Raw genomic sequence first — 17,500 nt, 5'->3', positions numbered from 1 at the left:
ATATATATATAGATATAGCTTAACCTGGGTTCTTAATACTAAAGCCATTTTTCGGTGTTGAACTTCCAAGTTTTATGTATGGGAAATTCCATTACAAAAGGCTACAGATGTAAAACTTCAGCTCAGGCACCGCGTAATGGTAATATATAACAACAAATCCATATAGCCCAACTCTGCTAGATCATTGCGGAATTGTAAACTATACTTGGAAACCACTATGTTACAGGACGTCAGTAACTGCAAAGCAAAAATTTGCAGAACAGCTCCAAAGAACAGAACACATGCAAATCAATGGGGGTACAAAAAAAATACTAGTCAATACCACATAAAGGACCATGTTAAAAAATGGCAATAATGAAGAAAATTCCTACAATGCAGATTCCTAAAGAATACAGTAACTAAAATTGTAAAGACTTTGCATACACCCAATAATATGCAGCTAGAATTCCCAAAGTTGATGGACATGCAACATCAATACTGTAATCATTAACTCTAAACCTCTGATCGTTTCCCATTCAGAAACCGGTACATTTTACAGTAAAGAATATTCACACAGAGTTTGTACACCGAGCGGCAGAGGATTAGCAACATAAGAAGCGCACAAGGAAGAAATCGTAAATCAGAATATCAACAAAATAAGGCAGGGAATGGGAGTAACGGTCAATTCTAAATGCAGCGACAAAAATTAAAATTAAGAAATCGTAAACAAGATTATCAACAAAATAAGTCAGGGAATGGGAGTAACAACCAATTCTAAATGCAACAACAAAAATTGCAAGGAAGAAATCGTAAGGAAGATTATCAACAAAATAAGGCAGGGAATGGCAGTAACAACCCTTTCTAAATGCAACAACAAAAATTGCAAGGAAGAAATCGTAAGGAAGATTATCAACAAAATAAAGCAGGGAATGGCAGTAACAATCAATTCTAAATGCAACAACAAAAATTGCATGTTTTCAAAATGAAAAAAATTAAGAACGGGACAGGACATATTTTCGAAATGTCGAAAGCATCAACACAAGCAACCTATTCCCAAGTGCCACAATCACTGACACGCAAATACCATATTCAGCAGAAACTGAACAGAATGTCATCCCCAGAGCAAAACAACGCCGTGTGGTAAACCCTCAAACCAGTGTTACTATAAAATAAGCACAATTAAGTCAATACAGGGAATACCGTAGCCGTTAAATATTCTAAACTTTACACACAGGATAAAATAACTATACATTAACTACCTTCAATGCCAATATCAGAGAAACCATGTAGAATAACAATCTAATAAAAGGATGCTGTGTGCCACATTTCTAATTGAGGCAAACTAAGTATGAATGACATTTAGGGCACAGGATAATCAAGAACAAAACGTACTGAAAGTTCACCCATAGCAACATAAAATTGCAAAGAGTTAATTCAACCCATCAAAACATATATTACAGATGCAGCTAACGACAAAGCTCTTCTTCACGACATTAAAACAGTCATTTCTTCAATGAAAGGCTTCGCGTAGCTGTACAGCATAGCCGTATTACTAAATTTCAAATTCTTGACTGACAAGTGTCTTGTGATGCTGAGTAAATTCAGACAATTAGTGAAAAGTAAAATATTGGAAAATCATCATTGCAGGGCATCAGTGACGAAACACAAAATCTGAATGTTACACAATAAAAATGAGATGGGGGGGACCTAAACCGTGAAGTATGCAACGGGAGCAAAAACTGAATTCCAAAGCTTAGCAGTAGAAGGGCAGAAAGCTTACTTAAACATGGAACCGGAAAAATGCTCAAATTTTCTCAAAGCAGACATGAGAGAAAGCGGCCTGACGGGTGACGTTTCCTGGTGAGGTAAGCCTTTCATCTGAGTTCAGAGGAAAAGTACCATCAGAAGACGAGAAGAGAATTCGCCTCGCTGTGGAAGAGGCCACGGAAAAGGCCCACAAAAGACGAAGGCCTAAAATAAGAGAACGACGTTTTTTACAGAGACGGATAAGGTTAACAAAAAGCTTCAATAACTAATAAGGAAGGAAGGAACTTACGGCATCTAAACAACCAACTCAATTTTTTTTAAATGGTAGACTTCGCAATCTGAAGTAGGTGACTCCATCCAGATAATCCTGAGGTAACTTGAAGACACGTAAAGGCTGACACACGGAAAAGTAGGATTTAATTTATCGTATTTCAGAATGAAAAACCAGACTTCCGTGGGAAGGAGACATTAAGACTGGTATAAACTAGAAGAGGAGAAACTGAATTTGACTAAGCTAAGGTATAGTCATTCATATAAGCTTAAGAAAACGGAAATGTGAGGGACACTACTTGAGATGGGAAAGGGAGCAGATGCTGCACTGTCAATACCAACAAAAGATATAGCGTGATTAGATAAAGGCTTGAAATGAGATTACAGAAAAGTAAAACCATGGGCAGAATGCTTGGCTAACAGAACCTTGTGTCAGACGCTTCAGGCCCTGTCGAATGTCTTAAAGTGGCAACAAAAAATTCTCCAAACACCAACATTTATTTGCAATTACAATATATATATATATATATATATATATATATATATATATATATATATATATATATATATACATACATACATACACATACACACGCATAATATATATTATATAATAATATACATGTGTGTGTACGTTTGTATGTATATATATTTGTCTATGCGTGTATGTATTTATATGTATGCATGTATGTGTGTATGTATGTATATGTATACAGTATATATATATGTGTGTGTGTGTATAATGTACTGTATAAAATAGCACAGACTATGGTATAGCCTACATTTACGCCGATTGGACAATACCATGCAAAAAGGCAAGGTAAATATCTAAAAAGAGATTTAAAAAGATATAAACAAAATGTGATTATGGATAAAAGTAAAATAGTGATGAACTGGAAAAAATGCAAGTCACTTCTGTATTGAACATACGGTACTTCGCAGACATGCTTTCAATGTGTAACTAATGCTGTCTTAGCCGTTCTGTTGTCTGGCAATGTCGGGGTAGTTTTTTTTCTTCTTCTTTTTTTAATGCACAGAGAACTTTCCTGGCTATCCCCTTGAGCCCCAATGGTCACTGTCTAGATATTCTTTCTCGCTCCACTAAACAACTTGCAACATTCCTGCTATTCTTCCATACTCTGATTACGAGTTCCTGGAAATTCCTTGAAATTCCCACTTCCCCTTACTAGTTATTTTTTTCAGAATTCTCTACATTTTCCTTTGGGCAACAAAGACCTCCTCCTCCTCCCCTAGGCGAGGGGATAAGACTTCGCAGATGGTATGACACTAATCATGTGTGTTGCAATAACACTGCAAGCGTGGTTTCAGAAAAGGTCAGACTGAAGTTCATTGCCTAAAAGCAGTCTCATATGCACTAACTACTGCGCTATGTTTTAAATCTCTTCCAGACTGAGATAAGATATAAGGGCGGAATGCTATGTTGACGATCAGTCGTATTTTCCAGGAAATGTTTTCGGAAAAAAATTAATAAAATTTTCAACGTCCCCATACTTCATTAAACAGTTTCACCCCTACATCTACCTTTCATAATAAAACAAATATCATAATACTTCTGAATAGAAGGAAAATTTTCACTGTCATCCTTGATTCCATCATAGAGTAAAAACCAAAGGTTGAGATATCCATACAGTATATACCGTATATATATGTGTGTGCGTATATATAAACATATATAGCCTATATGTGTGTGTGTATACACTGGAGTGAATACACACATTTTTGGCTAAATGAAAGTTTCCACTGGTTATGAATTACTAAAAAAACCATGAATTTTGCCGTTCGTTGATTCTAGGTAGAATCAGCTAGGTTCTACAATACTTAAGGATCAATGTCAGTTAATAAACACACTTAGGTCAACTCCTATGAGAAATCAGGCAAATATCCACGTAAAATATAAATTTCCTAATCTTTTACGTGTTTCTCAAAATATCACACCGATTCAAATGCCATGTAGGCTAAATTTGCCATCACCCTCATATGAAACATAATAAACTCTTTTCATTTTGACAAACACGGAGCCGGTAATACTTATTATTCACCCTCTTTTTTTTTTATCGAGCTGGCTTTATGTCAGCACGGTCTCTTGCTCATATAGCAGCCCGTAAGTGTCATACGATATTGAAGTGGAAAAATGGTCATGGATAAAACTAGTAAAATAATGATAAGAAAATGCGAAAATATGGTCATGATGTCCACCCTCAGCTTCTACTGTGCAAATATAAATAATTTCATTTACAATACATTTCCAAGTACAAATACCATTTGCATTTCAAGAATCCTTGCATCAAACATTTCAATCGTGAAAGGCTGCTAAAGATTTCACAAAGTCCACATTTTCTTGCATTAATTAGTTCCTGCAACAGGTTTCTTAATCTCTAAATCATTACTTTAAAAAGACTTATGCCTTTTAAATGAACTTCAGAATTGCACATTTAAACTGCGTGAGTTACATATTTTTGCAAAATTAGTTGTTGTTTTCTTTGGCACGACACAAAAGGTGTCTAGTACAATTTGTCTACGACTTTCATAATATTCATTTCCACTGTCCTGATGATCAAAGTCACTACAAGACGTGTTAGTATCACAGTTTAAGTATTCACTTAAAGAGAATTATTATTAGGTACATTTTTAATGATACTTCATTATGCAAAAGCAGTGAGTAGCCTACAAATGAGCAATACTAGAAATATTGAGATCCAAAGGTATTTCATCTTTATATTTTGAAATTCAGTTATGCTTATACATTTTCCAATACTAATAATTCTTAAACTTGACGCTATCCATTTTCATCGCCTAGAATCTTAAAACTCACTGTTATACATTTTCAGGGTTAGAAAAGTTTGAACTCAATGTCACAGCCTTTTAACATTCAAAACATTTGGTAACATTTTAACGCACTGCATTTTAAAAGCCCATAATTGTTAAGATTTAACATTACATAATTCTAATGCCTAAAATCTAGAAACTGGACGCCATTCACATCCAAAACTTAATTTGATCCAATTTCGATTCACTTTTCAAAAGCTTGAAAAACTTAAAGCAAAAGTTCGACATTTTATAATCCTACATATACGTATACGTAGATGCTCTGTAATTCATCAACAGGTATCTAGACATACAAAGGAATAGTTCTAAGTTAGAAGACCCGTAAACTCAATCAAACACGTTATGGAGCATTAATAATCCCCAAAATGAATGCCATACACTTTTCAATTCTGGAAACCTTCAAATTCAACTCCAAACTTTCGATTACTTGTTACACACCGAGAAATTTCGAAATTTAAGTGCTATGCAATACAAGGCAAAATAAAATAAAATAAAATAAAATCGTTCTGACAATCGATAACGATTGCTCATAAGAGTACTCTCTTGGAGCAAAGTTTCGAATGTTTTTCAAAGCATATACAGCAAGAGTTAGTAAGGTTGGTACCCAATTTTAAACTAAAAAAAAACCATGAGTCACATTTTTGGCAATCAATTCCACACATTTTCTCTACATATAAAACCCTGATTATATTCTTAGAATAAAATCTGATACTCCACCTCAGTGCCAAGTTTTAATATTATACACTGTTAGTATACACTATCAGTGCTCCCACCTCGTACACTTAAATTGAAAATGAAAATGCCGTAACACCTTTCACTCACCACAGCCACATATTTACTGCAACGTTTCAAAGTGGTGTCATTCAGCGTGATTATCATGTCTTCATTATAGCTCAAAATAACTAATTACTCCGTCGACAAGATTGTCCATTTCCTTGTGTGACGGATAAAGGACACTAGATCCCCTTAACATCACTTCAGCGAACGAAAGCAAGCGAAGAGGAAATTTCGTAAGATTCGAAAACCATTTTGCAGTAGACTTGCAATTAAAACTTTTTTTTGTGTACATTCATGGTATAGGCCTATGCATTATTGCTAACATTTATTAAGATAATATAGCTTTCAAAGCATTGCAAAGGATATACAGTAGCTTTCAAAGTAATTCAAAGTACTTTGTAGTCGTACAAATTTGTTTATCTCCATAAGGGAAAATGGTTCCGGACACGTAACGCTATAATACATGTATATCATAACGACGCACTCTCACATTTTATTTTTTGTTTACGTCACACAATTACCAAGCCATCTAAAACGTAACTGTTCACATGTTGTACAAGTTTATGAAGAGGTGTACATAATAGCATAAGCACATACAACTGGATAATACCCTACTTGAAAAAGGTTCACGATACACACAAAATACACAAACATTTGTTGATGTATATATTTATGTAGATGCTTGTGTGTGTATAGATATACACATACATATATACATAAACAATATACAGTGCACAAACAAACAATCAGTATGCACAACACACCAATGTAAGCACGTGTATGGGAGCTTGTACAAGAGCGCGCTCTTTAGCAACGACCACAAACTTAAACGCCATCTTCTCGTGAGCATCAGAGGACCCCTCCCACATCCCAAAATAAACACCGAAGAATAAATGAAGAAGCTATTATGGTTACAGCTACACTAAAGTGAACAATATTTAGAAAATTAATATAATATATAATAGCTGATAATTATAATCTTAAAACTGCCCCTTGCCCTCTCTCTCTCTCTCTCTCTCTCTCTCTCTCTCTCTCTCTCTCTCTCTCTCTCACACACACACACACACATATATATATATGTGTGTGTGTGTGTGTGTGTGTGTGTGTGTGTGTGTGTGTGTGTGTGTGTGTGTGTGTGTGTGTGTGTGTGTGTGTTTACGAAAGTAAGCAAGAGAAATTATAAATAAATCTCTGCATATAGGCTGCTCATATACGTATTAAAAAGCCAGCGAGAAATATAAGCCAAGTGTATTAACAGCACGGCATGATATCTGCGGTTGCCTTGGGGAGATAAGGAGGTAAAGAACAGCGTCCATGTACACCTAACCTCACATACGATAATCCTCGGCTGTACTTGAAAACGCACACGCGTGCACAACCCGGCATGCATGCAGGCATGAAATATTAACCGCTCAAAAGAGGACGAAAGGGGGAGTCCATGACTGTAGTTCGCATTGTTATGACGAATACGGAGCAGCAGCACATGTAATGTTGCTTGAGAGAGAGAGAGAGAGAGAGAGAGAGAGAGAGAGAGAGAGAGAGAGAGAGAGAGAGAGAATTTTTCTTCCAAGCAATGGTGTAACCTACTCACCTAAGTTCTGGGGCATGTTGGGCACATAATAGCATTAGAACCGGGTAACATCCACGGTAACACCCATCATAATACTAATATCATCATGATCCTTCGCCAGAGCGAACACATGAACCGTCATAGTAGTCGAAAGCGATAGTACTAGGCTTCGACTTGTGACTACGATTAGGTCATTGGGGAAATGGCTCCTTCCTAATTTAAGCTCACACACCAATTACGAGTGACACATGAAATAAAGGAAATTGCAAAAACGGGATTGCAAAATTACGGAAGAGGGAGGGTTTAAGGCTCCACCACTTTTATTATCACTGACAACACTAGTGTTGGGTACCGAATCGTGCGAGTTGTACGAGGTACCAAATACTTTTTTATAAGAGACCAATTTATTAAGGTTACTGAGTCGCAGTCTACACCACTGGCTCACAATAACAATCACTGTATAACCATACTTAAACACTTGGTGGAATACATAAAATCAGATAAATGAAAAGCGCAAAGAAACAGAATGTACGTCCAAAGTGAACCAATCCCACCGTTAACTTATCGCTGCTCTCTTACTCTGGTGTTTCTCCAGTGGCAAGGGATAAAGATGCCATATTCCACTAGAGGCAACTCTCCGTTCTACCTCGCAAGCCATGGCACAACAGACACGCCCCAGCACCGTACGCAACCCCGAATTTTTTATTCGCTATCGTCAATTTTAATATTATTCCATGTATTGTATATTGTAAGCAAGTATAAACAATATACAAATAAATAAAGTTATCAGCAAGGGTGGGCCAGTGTGCCTAGTACCACGTGACCAGCGCCAACCAATCGCCTGCCCACTTACACCAAGGCTACGCCGTTGCCACGTCCAAAGCGAACACTTGGGCCACGAGATTTTTTATAAACCCCAATCTCCATTTGACCTTACCGTAGCTTCGTAAACTTCTAAAACTTGTCTAATTTACCTTCCTTATTGAGAGAGTGAACTACAGTTAAATAAACTTATTTCTGCGTCATACAGCGCAGAAAAAGACGTTATTTCATAATAACGCCGTCGACGCAAACTAGGATAAGACAACACTATGTGGCACCACTGTGTACCTCCACAGTGTTGCTATTATGGGAAGCTGGCCGAATGTAAACAAACTTCAGCTAATATACTTATTCATAACTCTGTGTTTAATTATTAAATAATGACGCATAACCTTATACTGTATACTAAACAGTATGTTCTGTCAACTCTCGCCTCTTGTGTGGTAATCAATAACAGAACAGTCAATAATTCTTTCACTCGCCTTCCATGAAAGAAAGAACTTCAACGGATATAGATCCATGTATGCATTCGTATACACACATTGCATACAATATATAAGCCTTTTCATCGACAGCTGATAGTTTCTTATCTATATATAAAAATGAAGCTCTTCCAAACACTGGGAAGTATTTCGCGAGACTGAAGAAAAAACTAAGCATAAAAGTGTATCAAATGAACACGTGCTTCAAAGTAATGACAGTCACTTTCTCGAATTAGTTCTGATAAGTGATGAATACGTGCTCTGGCGCGTACGCATTAAGCTGCAAACTGAACATGCAAAATAGCTATTCGGTTAAAAATACATTCCGGTGTCCCGAAAATAGAAGGATTTGTGAGAGAGAGAGAGAGAGAGAGAGAGAGAGAACCAGTAACATGAAACGAGAGGGAGCCATACTGATTTTACCTACGAAAACTGACAGATAAATTTAGATAGATTACTCTCATGTACAGACGGATGCAAAAGATAGGTTCAATACGACAGCAAGCAAGAAGAGATAGAAAGGTAGTCAATGGAGTTACAAAAAAAAAGATAGGCAGACAGAAATACACATCTCGAGAAAAACGACCAAAGAACGGCAACATATTTTTTTTCCTAGGGCCATGCACTGCCTTGTATTCATGTACACAAATGAAGAACTACAAAATCTGAAACAAGACACTGGAGATATATATATATATATATATATATATATATATATATATATATATATATATATATATATATATATATATATATATATATATACAGGGTGCGGCATAAGTAACGCCCTAGGAAACAAAGTATGTTCCCGTTCTTTGGTCGTTTTTCTCAAGATGTGTATTAAACATTTTCAACTACACAACAAAATTTCATGCCATGCAAACGAAAAATCACTTGAAATAGCAGACATGTTATAAGCATATATATATATATATATATATATATATATATATATATATATATATATATATATATTGATATCTATATATATTGTTTCTATGAAATATATATATAATCTTAATTCATGCTGTTTTTTTCCATAAACTTTATTCTACAGATTGTCTCCTCTCTCTCTCTCTCTCTCTCTCTCTCTCTCTCTCTCTCTCTCTCTCTCTCTCTTTTTTTTTTTGCTGGGAGAATCATGACCTGAGAAATCTAACGCGATTATGAATTTATTACATTATGAACTTTTTATCGGGAATTTCCATTTCTGGCTCTCATCAAGTTTGATTTAATTTTTTTTTTTACAATGAGGTTGCTCTCTCTCTCTCTCTCTCTCTCTCTCTCTCTCTCTCTCTCTCTCTCTCTCTTTCCTTCAACCCAGCTAATGCAGACTTATCCATGGAACGGTCTATTCTCAACTCAGTCGACTGGTTCTGGCATTAGCAGGGTTGAAGGGACTGAACCATGGATAAGTCTACCCGTCTGGCGCTACCCTATCTGTGTTTATGGAAAATGCATGGGGTGATTATATATATATATATATATATATATAGATATATAGATATATATATATATATATAATATATATATATATATATATATATATATATATATATATAGAGAGAGATATAGAGAGATAGAGATGTCTGAGAGTGAGATGAAATTTTTGTTGAGTTGAAAATGAGAGAAAAAGACCAAAGAGCAGGAACATACTTTGTTTCCTAGGGCGTTAAGTGAATATATATAAATAAAAAAAAATATATATATATATATATATATATATAGTCTTTAATCAATCACCTCATGCATTTTATAGGCTAGCGCCAGACGGGTAGAATCTTCCGGCTCTCATCAAGTTTTTAATAATGAGGTTGCTAGCTTCATGACCTTTTCCTTCAACCCAGCTAATGCTAGAACCTATTCTCAACTGAGTCGACTGGCTGGCAGCAGACCGGGACTGAACCATGAAACCATGGATGTCTGAAAGAGAGAGATAAAGAGAGAGAGATAATGTAGAGAGCACAATTCTACAAGTGAATGTAAAAAAAAATCGAGTCTTTAATCAATTTCTCAGGTCTACCCCAGAAATGATTCTCCGATAAAAAGCATAAAAAAAAAAAGATTTCTCAGGTCATGAGAGAGAGAGAGAGAGAGAGAGAGAGAGAGAGAGAGAGAGAGAGAGACAAGTGGTGGAATAGAATAAAGCGTTCATTGTAAAAACAAAAAACAGCAAGTTTTCAAATTAAGATGTTAGCGACAAAGTCATTTTCATTGACCGCAGCTACATTTCACAGAAACAATACAAGTATGTAGATATCATTTCCAGAATGATACTGAGAGCAGCAATCTTTCATAAGCTTTCTTTTAAACATTTTAACAACTTTATCGAAAATGTTTATGGAGTCTAGTCTTCATTGTTATGATTATTATAATTTTGACGAGAACATTCTCCTACGAAACCCCAATAAAAGACTTCAAGGGGACTAGCAGAAATTTCTGTTTGGAAAAAAATATCAAGAAAAACGAGTATTTAGTTAGTAAAAGAAGAGATACATAATTATACTGAATGAAATGAAATTGATCTCATATTTTTTCATTTTATCTTTCTGTCATGCTTTCACTTCGTTAAGTCAATCCGCCAGTGCTGTAGACAGCCCAGGACCCACGTATAGTGTAAGTGGACCCTGGGAAAGCCGATGTTTGCATTATAAGCCACAGATTTTGCGTAATTCTGGGGAGGAGCTAGTCAAGGTTCTACGTAATATCAGAGTCTTAACAGGACTAATAAGAAATCTTTGATTTGTTTTGCTTTCAAATGGGTCCCTTCTTTTTTCTTTCTATTTGGTGTTAGCTTGGAAAAGTCTTGCATTTTAGTATAATTTTATTTCCGATTTAAACCTTAGGAAGAGGATGAAACAAAATTAAGAGACTGGCAAAAATAAAAAGTACACAAAACAAGGAGCTAAACAGAAACAGCGAAAAAGGATGAACAATGATATACAACATTAATGCGTTGGCCAAGGAATCGGGTATATTCGGTAATTCTCTGAAGAAGAAATACTGTGACGTCGGATTCCAGGAAAAGTAGCGGCTCATCTGGAGAAGTACAAACTTCCACAGAGAGAGAGAGAGATTTTTTCCGTGGAAATCCTGGGAAAGTCTGAGTTTGTGTTGAGTGGAATAATCTTGATTTTGAAATGTATGTTTCTGCGTTACAATGTTAGCAGTAAATTTGTTGCAACAAGAGATTCTGTCAGTAGATTAAAGCATACAAGAAAACCCAACATCCTAATATCCGCGTCTCTCTCTCAGATTTCACCTGTAGATCTACACGTGAATCTACAGTAAAAATCTGTGTGCAGGCGTCTGCGTGCGTGTTGAGGTATGTAAAGGGTTCCCTACATATCCAACCTGCAACATACAGGTTTGCCTCGTTTTTAAAACTGCATAGTAAAAAAAAAAAATCTATTAAGAGTCCTCCTGTGCTGAAGCATACGCACATTCAAGTCCAGTGCACTACTTATATTTATACTATATCATGCTGTGTTAAATTATGCAAACCCACACACACATGTACATCCAGGGCAGAACTAGATTGTGTATATATATGCGTATGTGTATGTGACAATGTGTATGTATGTTTGTGTGTATATATATATATATATATATATATATATATATATATATATATATACATATACACTGTATATATACAATATATATGATCTCATTTTGCATCACACTCCACAGCATCATCACACAGTAGCAGAATCTGTAACAGGAGCTTTAAGTATACTACTGGTGGAGATCCGAAGTCACCCATCTGCTCAACCGGTTTGTAAGCCCTCGGGAGGCTGTTAACACAGAGAAAGAAAAAAAATTGAATAAAAAATATATAAAAGAAGTTCAATATCATATTCTAAGAGAGATGAATAGGCTCTTGTCTGTAACGTCGGCGAAAAGATCTTCAAATAACACTTACAAAAGGGAAGACGACGTAATACTGAAATAAAACACACGTAAAAATGGAAGATACGAGTCAGTGAACCAAGTTGTAACTTCCCACTGGATTATTCCTTGAAGAAAAATTATAAATAAACTGTTAAAAAATAGACACCATCTTCCAGGGTGATCTGAGTAATAACTGGGAAGAAAATCTGTTCTATTTTGGAGTCAAAATAACCGATCAGTTAACTCTCTCTCTCTTCAGCCAAGACCTCTAGCAGGCCGGTTATAGTAGCATTCTTAAGACACAGCTGCAGGATATTGTTAACAAAGGCTATATTTTATTTACTTTATGCCATTCTTCTGCCATTTCTCTCTCCTCTGCACACCAACCGGTAGCGAGCTTCCCTCCCCCTCTTACCCTCCTATTACCCGCGTTCTTTCCCCACCTTCCCATCCCAACGGGCAATTATCTCCCTCCGGCTTACGACTTCTCGAATTATTAATATTTTTAGCCCTCCTCCGGATCTATGTTTAGCAGCGCAAGTTGAATGGCTGAAAGAGAGGAGGTTTATTACCAAGGGAACCAAAACCTCCATGGACGGGGGACCTTTCTGGTATCGCGACCTTCCAGCTCCTGAAATAGACATCTGGTGTAGTTACGGCCAGTCTCGATAGATAGAGACCGATCTGTCAGATGTGTATGTCTCTATACAACTTGCTTTACCTTCAGTTTCCTCAATTAAAACCTTTGTCGATGTAATGATGATGAGCCAATTTGCAAGGATATTGGGTTTCACTCATGGAACTAATTTATCTCTATTATTAGGAGCTAAAAGGGGTTTTTGTGCCCTCGCTGAAGACTGGGTAGTTAATCCATTGGTTAAATGCGGTTGGGGCAACCCTAGCCCTGATGATTACCGTTACTTTCTATAACTCCAATATTATCTGAAGTTATTGATCGTATTTTGCAAAATCGTCTGAACCCTATGCTGACGGTAATCATGTTCCCTAAATCGTAGTCTGAATTTTTCAGAGGCCTGGGTTCTTATTATACTCCTTTTTTTTTTTTTTAATCATGAGGCCCTTGCTTTCAAACTCAGACATATGGGAGTTCAATGACCGTTTCTTAGTATTACCACTGAATCTTTAACTCTTAGATTGACGTGATTAGTTAATGATCGGCACTAAGTTAAGTATATCTTAGTTTAACCAGACCACTGAGCTGATTAACAGCTCTCCTAGGGCTGGCCTGAAGGATTAGATTTATTTTAAGGGCTAAGAACCAACTGGTTACCTAGCAACGGGACCTACAGCTTATTGTGGAATCCGAACCACATTATGACGAGAAATGAATTTCTATCACCAGAAATAAATTCCTCTAATTCTTCATTGGCCGGTCGGAGAGTCGAACGCTGGGCCAACAGCGTGCTAGCCGAGAGCTCTACCCACCCCTCCAATGAAGAACTAATGATGGGCACTACAGTGACGACAAGAATGTAATCTCTGCTGTTCCCAAGGGTAATAATCTTGGCCCAAAACTTTTTATATGATCTTCGTGCGACATGTGGTTTGACCTTGAAAACAAGCTTATTGCTTATGCAGATGATGCTTTCTCTTCGCACCGATCTCTGCTCCCGAGCATGAACCTGTGGTTCCTCAATTCTTAGCTGAGATCCAGCTTAAACTCGAACATGGTGCAAATTATTTTGGGAAGAAGTTAAACCTAACAAAATCAAAGTATTATTAGCAGTCAAGGGTATTGGAACTACAAAAAACCTTCCTCCCACCTCCAGAACTTTTCATTGAGTGTTTTTAACTGCATGCCACTCGCTTAAAATTTTTAGGTGTCATTCTTGATGGCACATTTGCATTTAGGAAGCATATCGTGTATCTCTTCTTCAGATGCACATAAAAAAATCAGTACACTGGAATAGCCCTTCAAGATTTTTGGAGACGTGTCTATCCTGAAGAAATGTGGTAAGTCTTTCATTCTTTTGTGTTTTGAATATGGTTCCGCTATTTGGTCTGTGGCAACTTACTAGTAGCATCTTGAGCTGTTGGCAAAAACATGAATTTGATTAAATTCCTCATCAATGATCTTGATATTAATCTCTGGCACCGTCGTTCACTCATCAAACTGTGCGTGCTGTATAATTCTGGTCATCTTTTGCATTCAGGCCATCCCAGAAAATACCATCCAATACCAGATATGCAGTTAATCCTAACAGTCTTGGCCTTTCTTCCGAGAGGTGCAGTAACACGCAGTTCCCATTAGTATTTTTCCTAGTGACCAAATTATGGAATGATCTTCCTAATCCTGTGCTTTGACTCTGGAACTTCAGATTCAAATTGGCGCAACTGCGCTTTTGTAGAGCTGGCTGACATACGTCTCTCTTTTCACAGTTCACAAGTTATTTACCTTATTCGTTTTATTTTTCATCTTATTTGTTTTTCTTTTTGATTTCGTTTTCACAGTTTATTTTTCACTTCTCGATATCCTTTTCTGTGCTGGGTTCCGTTCTCGGTTTGGCCCCTTGGTTTATATAATAATAATAATAATAATAATAATAATAATAATAATAATAATAATAATAATAATAATAATAATATCTCTTGGTAATGAACCTATGGAAAGCTTCATTCCAAGCCAGCTCAATTTTATTGCGTTCTTTACCATCTTTCCCCTTGTTTGTTTATCTGTATCGTTAACTGCTTACCTATGCATATCTAACCATTTTCGGCACATTGCACGGAGAGAGCAGATTAAAGCAATATTAATATTATATAACATCTATCACTGAAGTCTTTTTCAATTCACTAGTGCTACAAAAATTTGGCAAAATGTACAAGGTTTAGAACGTTTACTAAATAAGTAAATTTCATTCAGTAATTTTTTTTTATGAAGCTCTATTTAGTCTATGCAAATATAAGACGATTCTCAGATTCTGATCACGGAAATTGCAAAAAGAAAACTAAAGCATTCCAGGTGTAATCAGTATTTAGAAATCCACCTACACACGAGATCAATAACAAATGTTAGATACAGAATTCATAAAACGGTCTCCAAATTATCTACCAGGTGCGTTGCCTGTTAGACAAGTACCCATAAACAACAAATAAAACCTCAGAGAAAAACGAAGAAGAGTAAAATTCCCGCAATCAGTTCGAAAAATAATGCCGATTTTTGCAAGGTAAATTTTGTATGCTGGGACACACAAAATGTCCACTTGAAAACCCTACACTGACAAAATGCGGGCAAGGAGGGTATTTGTACCACAAGTATGGACGATAGCTAACCCTGCACTGACAACATACGGGCAAGGAGGGTATTTGTACCACAAGTACGGACAATAGCTAACCCTTCACTGACAACATACGGGCAAGGAGGGTATTTGTACCACAAGTATGGACAATAGCTAACCCTACACTGACAACATGCGGGCAAGGAGGGTATTTGTACCATAAGTATGGACAACAGCTAAGACCTTATGATATTTCATTAAGCCTATATAGCAGAAGGGCAAAAAGTTAAGTATAGTTTAGTTTTACCAGACCACTGAGCTGATTAACAGCTCTCCTAGGGCTGGCCCGAAGGATTAGACTTATTTTACGTGGCTAAGAACCAATTGGTTACTTAGCAACGGGACCTACAGCTTATTGTGGAATCCGAACCACATTATAGCGAGAAATGAATTTCTATCTCCAGAAATAAATTCCTCTAACTCTTCATCAGCCGGCCGGGGGAACTGAACTCCGGTCCGTCGTGTGACAGTCCGCAGCTCTACCGGTTCACCCAACGAAGACAGAACTCACACTTCCCACCAAACATCTTCAGTAACGGCTTCTCAATGAAGCCTGAGGCACGAGCTACACCTTCTAAATTTGATCTAATTTTCGAATTAAAAGAAAAAAGTATTGTACTAACTTTTACAAGTAATTTAGGCAATGGTTTTATCAGGTGAAAACTACATTTTCTCATGACAAACGTTTAGTGAAAATACCACTCTTTTATGTATGCTTGAACGGACCTAGGAGCTAAACGCCTCCAAATAAAATATTCTGACGACCCGAGTTTGTAATAAACTAGTTTGTTACAAACCCAGAAACGTTCCACATCTCCAGAAGTCATTTAAGCATTACACTGTCTCGTAAGAAAGTAATTTACATACCAAGCGTCAATTTCTCTAGAAATAAGTATGTTGACAACTACCATGTCACTAGGCGTGGTTTCTTTCTAGCGGATACCGAAAATATATAGCGTGGTTTTATATATATTTATATATATATATATATATATATATATATATATATATATATATATATATATATATATATATATATATATATATATATATATATATATATATATATATATATATATATATATATATTGCATACTTAGATAAAACAGGGTGTTTTACAACAACACATAAATAAAATAAGAATTTACAATCTTGCGATAAACCTGTCATAAACACGTAAAAGATCCATCATTATCGTTACATAACCTGCTGCAATATCACGACCACAAAATTACATACAGATCATGAACTTTAATTAAGCTTTGAAAAGAGGTTGTTAATGTCATATAATGGCAGGTTGTATAGACGAGTAATGGTAATCAAAGTAAGCTACACCAAATGGGTATTAGACTCTTTTCACTAATGGATCAAGATCAATCGTGTACGTGCAACTAATACCAATGGTATTGAACATTACCGCTGGTGCCGCCACTGAAAACGGCTATATATATATATACATACATATATATATATATATATATATATATATATATATATATATATATATATATATATATATATATATAAAAGGTCTGATTTGCTCTGGTCTCTGTCTGTAAAGTTTTCCAATACAATAAAATAAATCTTTTTATTGGAATTGGATTATAAAATTTAGGCCAAAGGCCAAGCGCCGGGGCCTATGAGGTCATTCAGAGCTCAAAGGGAAACTGAGAGTAAATGAGGTTTTAAACATGTAACAGGAGGACAACCTCGCAGTTGCACTGTGCAACAACTGTTAGGAGAGGGTGGCAAGTAAGATGAAAGAAAGTTAATACGAGCGGAGGTCCAGTAAG

At 36.2% G+C, this 17,500-nt stretch overlaps 1 protein-coding gene across 22 annotated transcripts in view; it reads right to left on the bottom strand.

Annotated features, from left to right (window-relative positions):
* HDAC4 (histone deacetylase 4) overlaps window positions 1-17,500 on the bottom strand; it is a 441,670-nt gene that overhangs the window by 247,123 nt on the left and 177,047 nt on the right. For 3 of the 22 annotated variants that reach the window (XM_067111685.1, XM_067111688.1, XM_067111691.1), the window contains exon 1: window positions 7,232-7,792. The exons of 14 other annotated variants lie outside the window; for them this stretch is intronic. In XM_067111685.1, the coding sequence (XP_066967786.1) occupies window positions 7,232-7,247 (16 nt within the window). In that variant the 5' untranslated portion in view covers window positions 7,248-7,792. Of the gene's footprint in view, window positions 1-7,231; window positions 7,796-17,500 lie in introns of those variants that run through there. 5 more of the 22 variants (XM_067111686.1, XM_067111679.1, XM_067111681.1 and 2 more) reach the window with 4 other exon arrangements.

This window comes from Macrobrachium rosenbergii, chromosome 11 (assembly GCF_040412425.1).
Source record: "Macrobrachium rosenbergii isolate ZJJX-2024 chromosome 11, ASM4041242v1, whole genome shotgun sequence".
Taxonomy (NCBI): Eukaryota; Metazoa; Arthropoda; class Malacostraca; order Decapoda; family Palaemonidae; genus Macrobrachium; species Macrobrachium rosenbergii.
The sequence above is the reverse complement of the archived record's forward strand: the minus strand, read 5'-3'. Positions and strand labels throughout refer to the sequence as shown.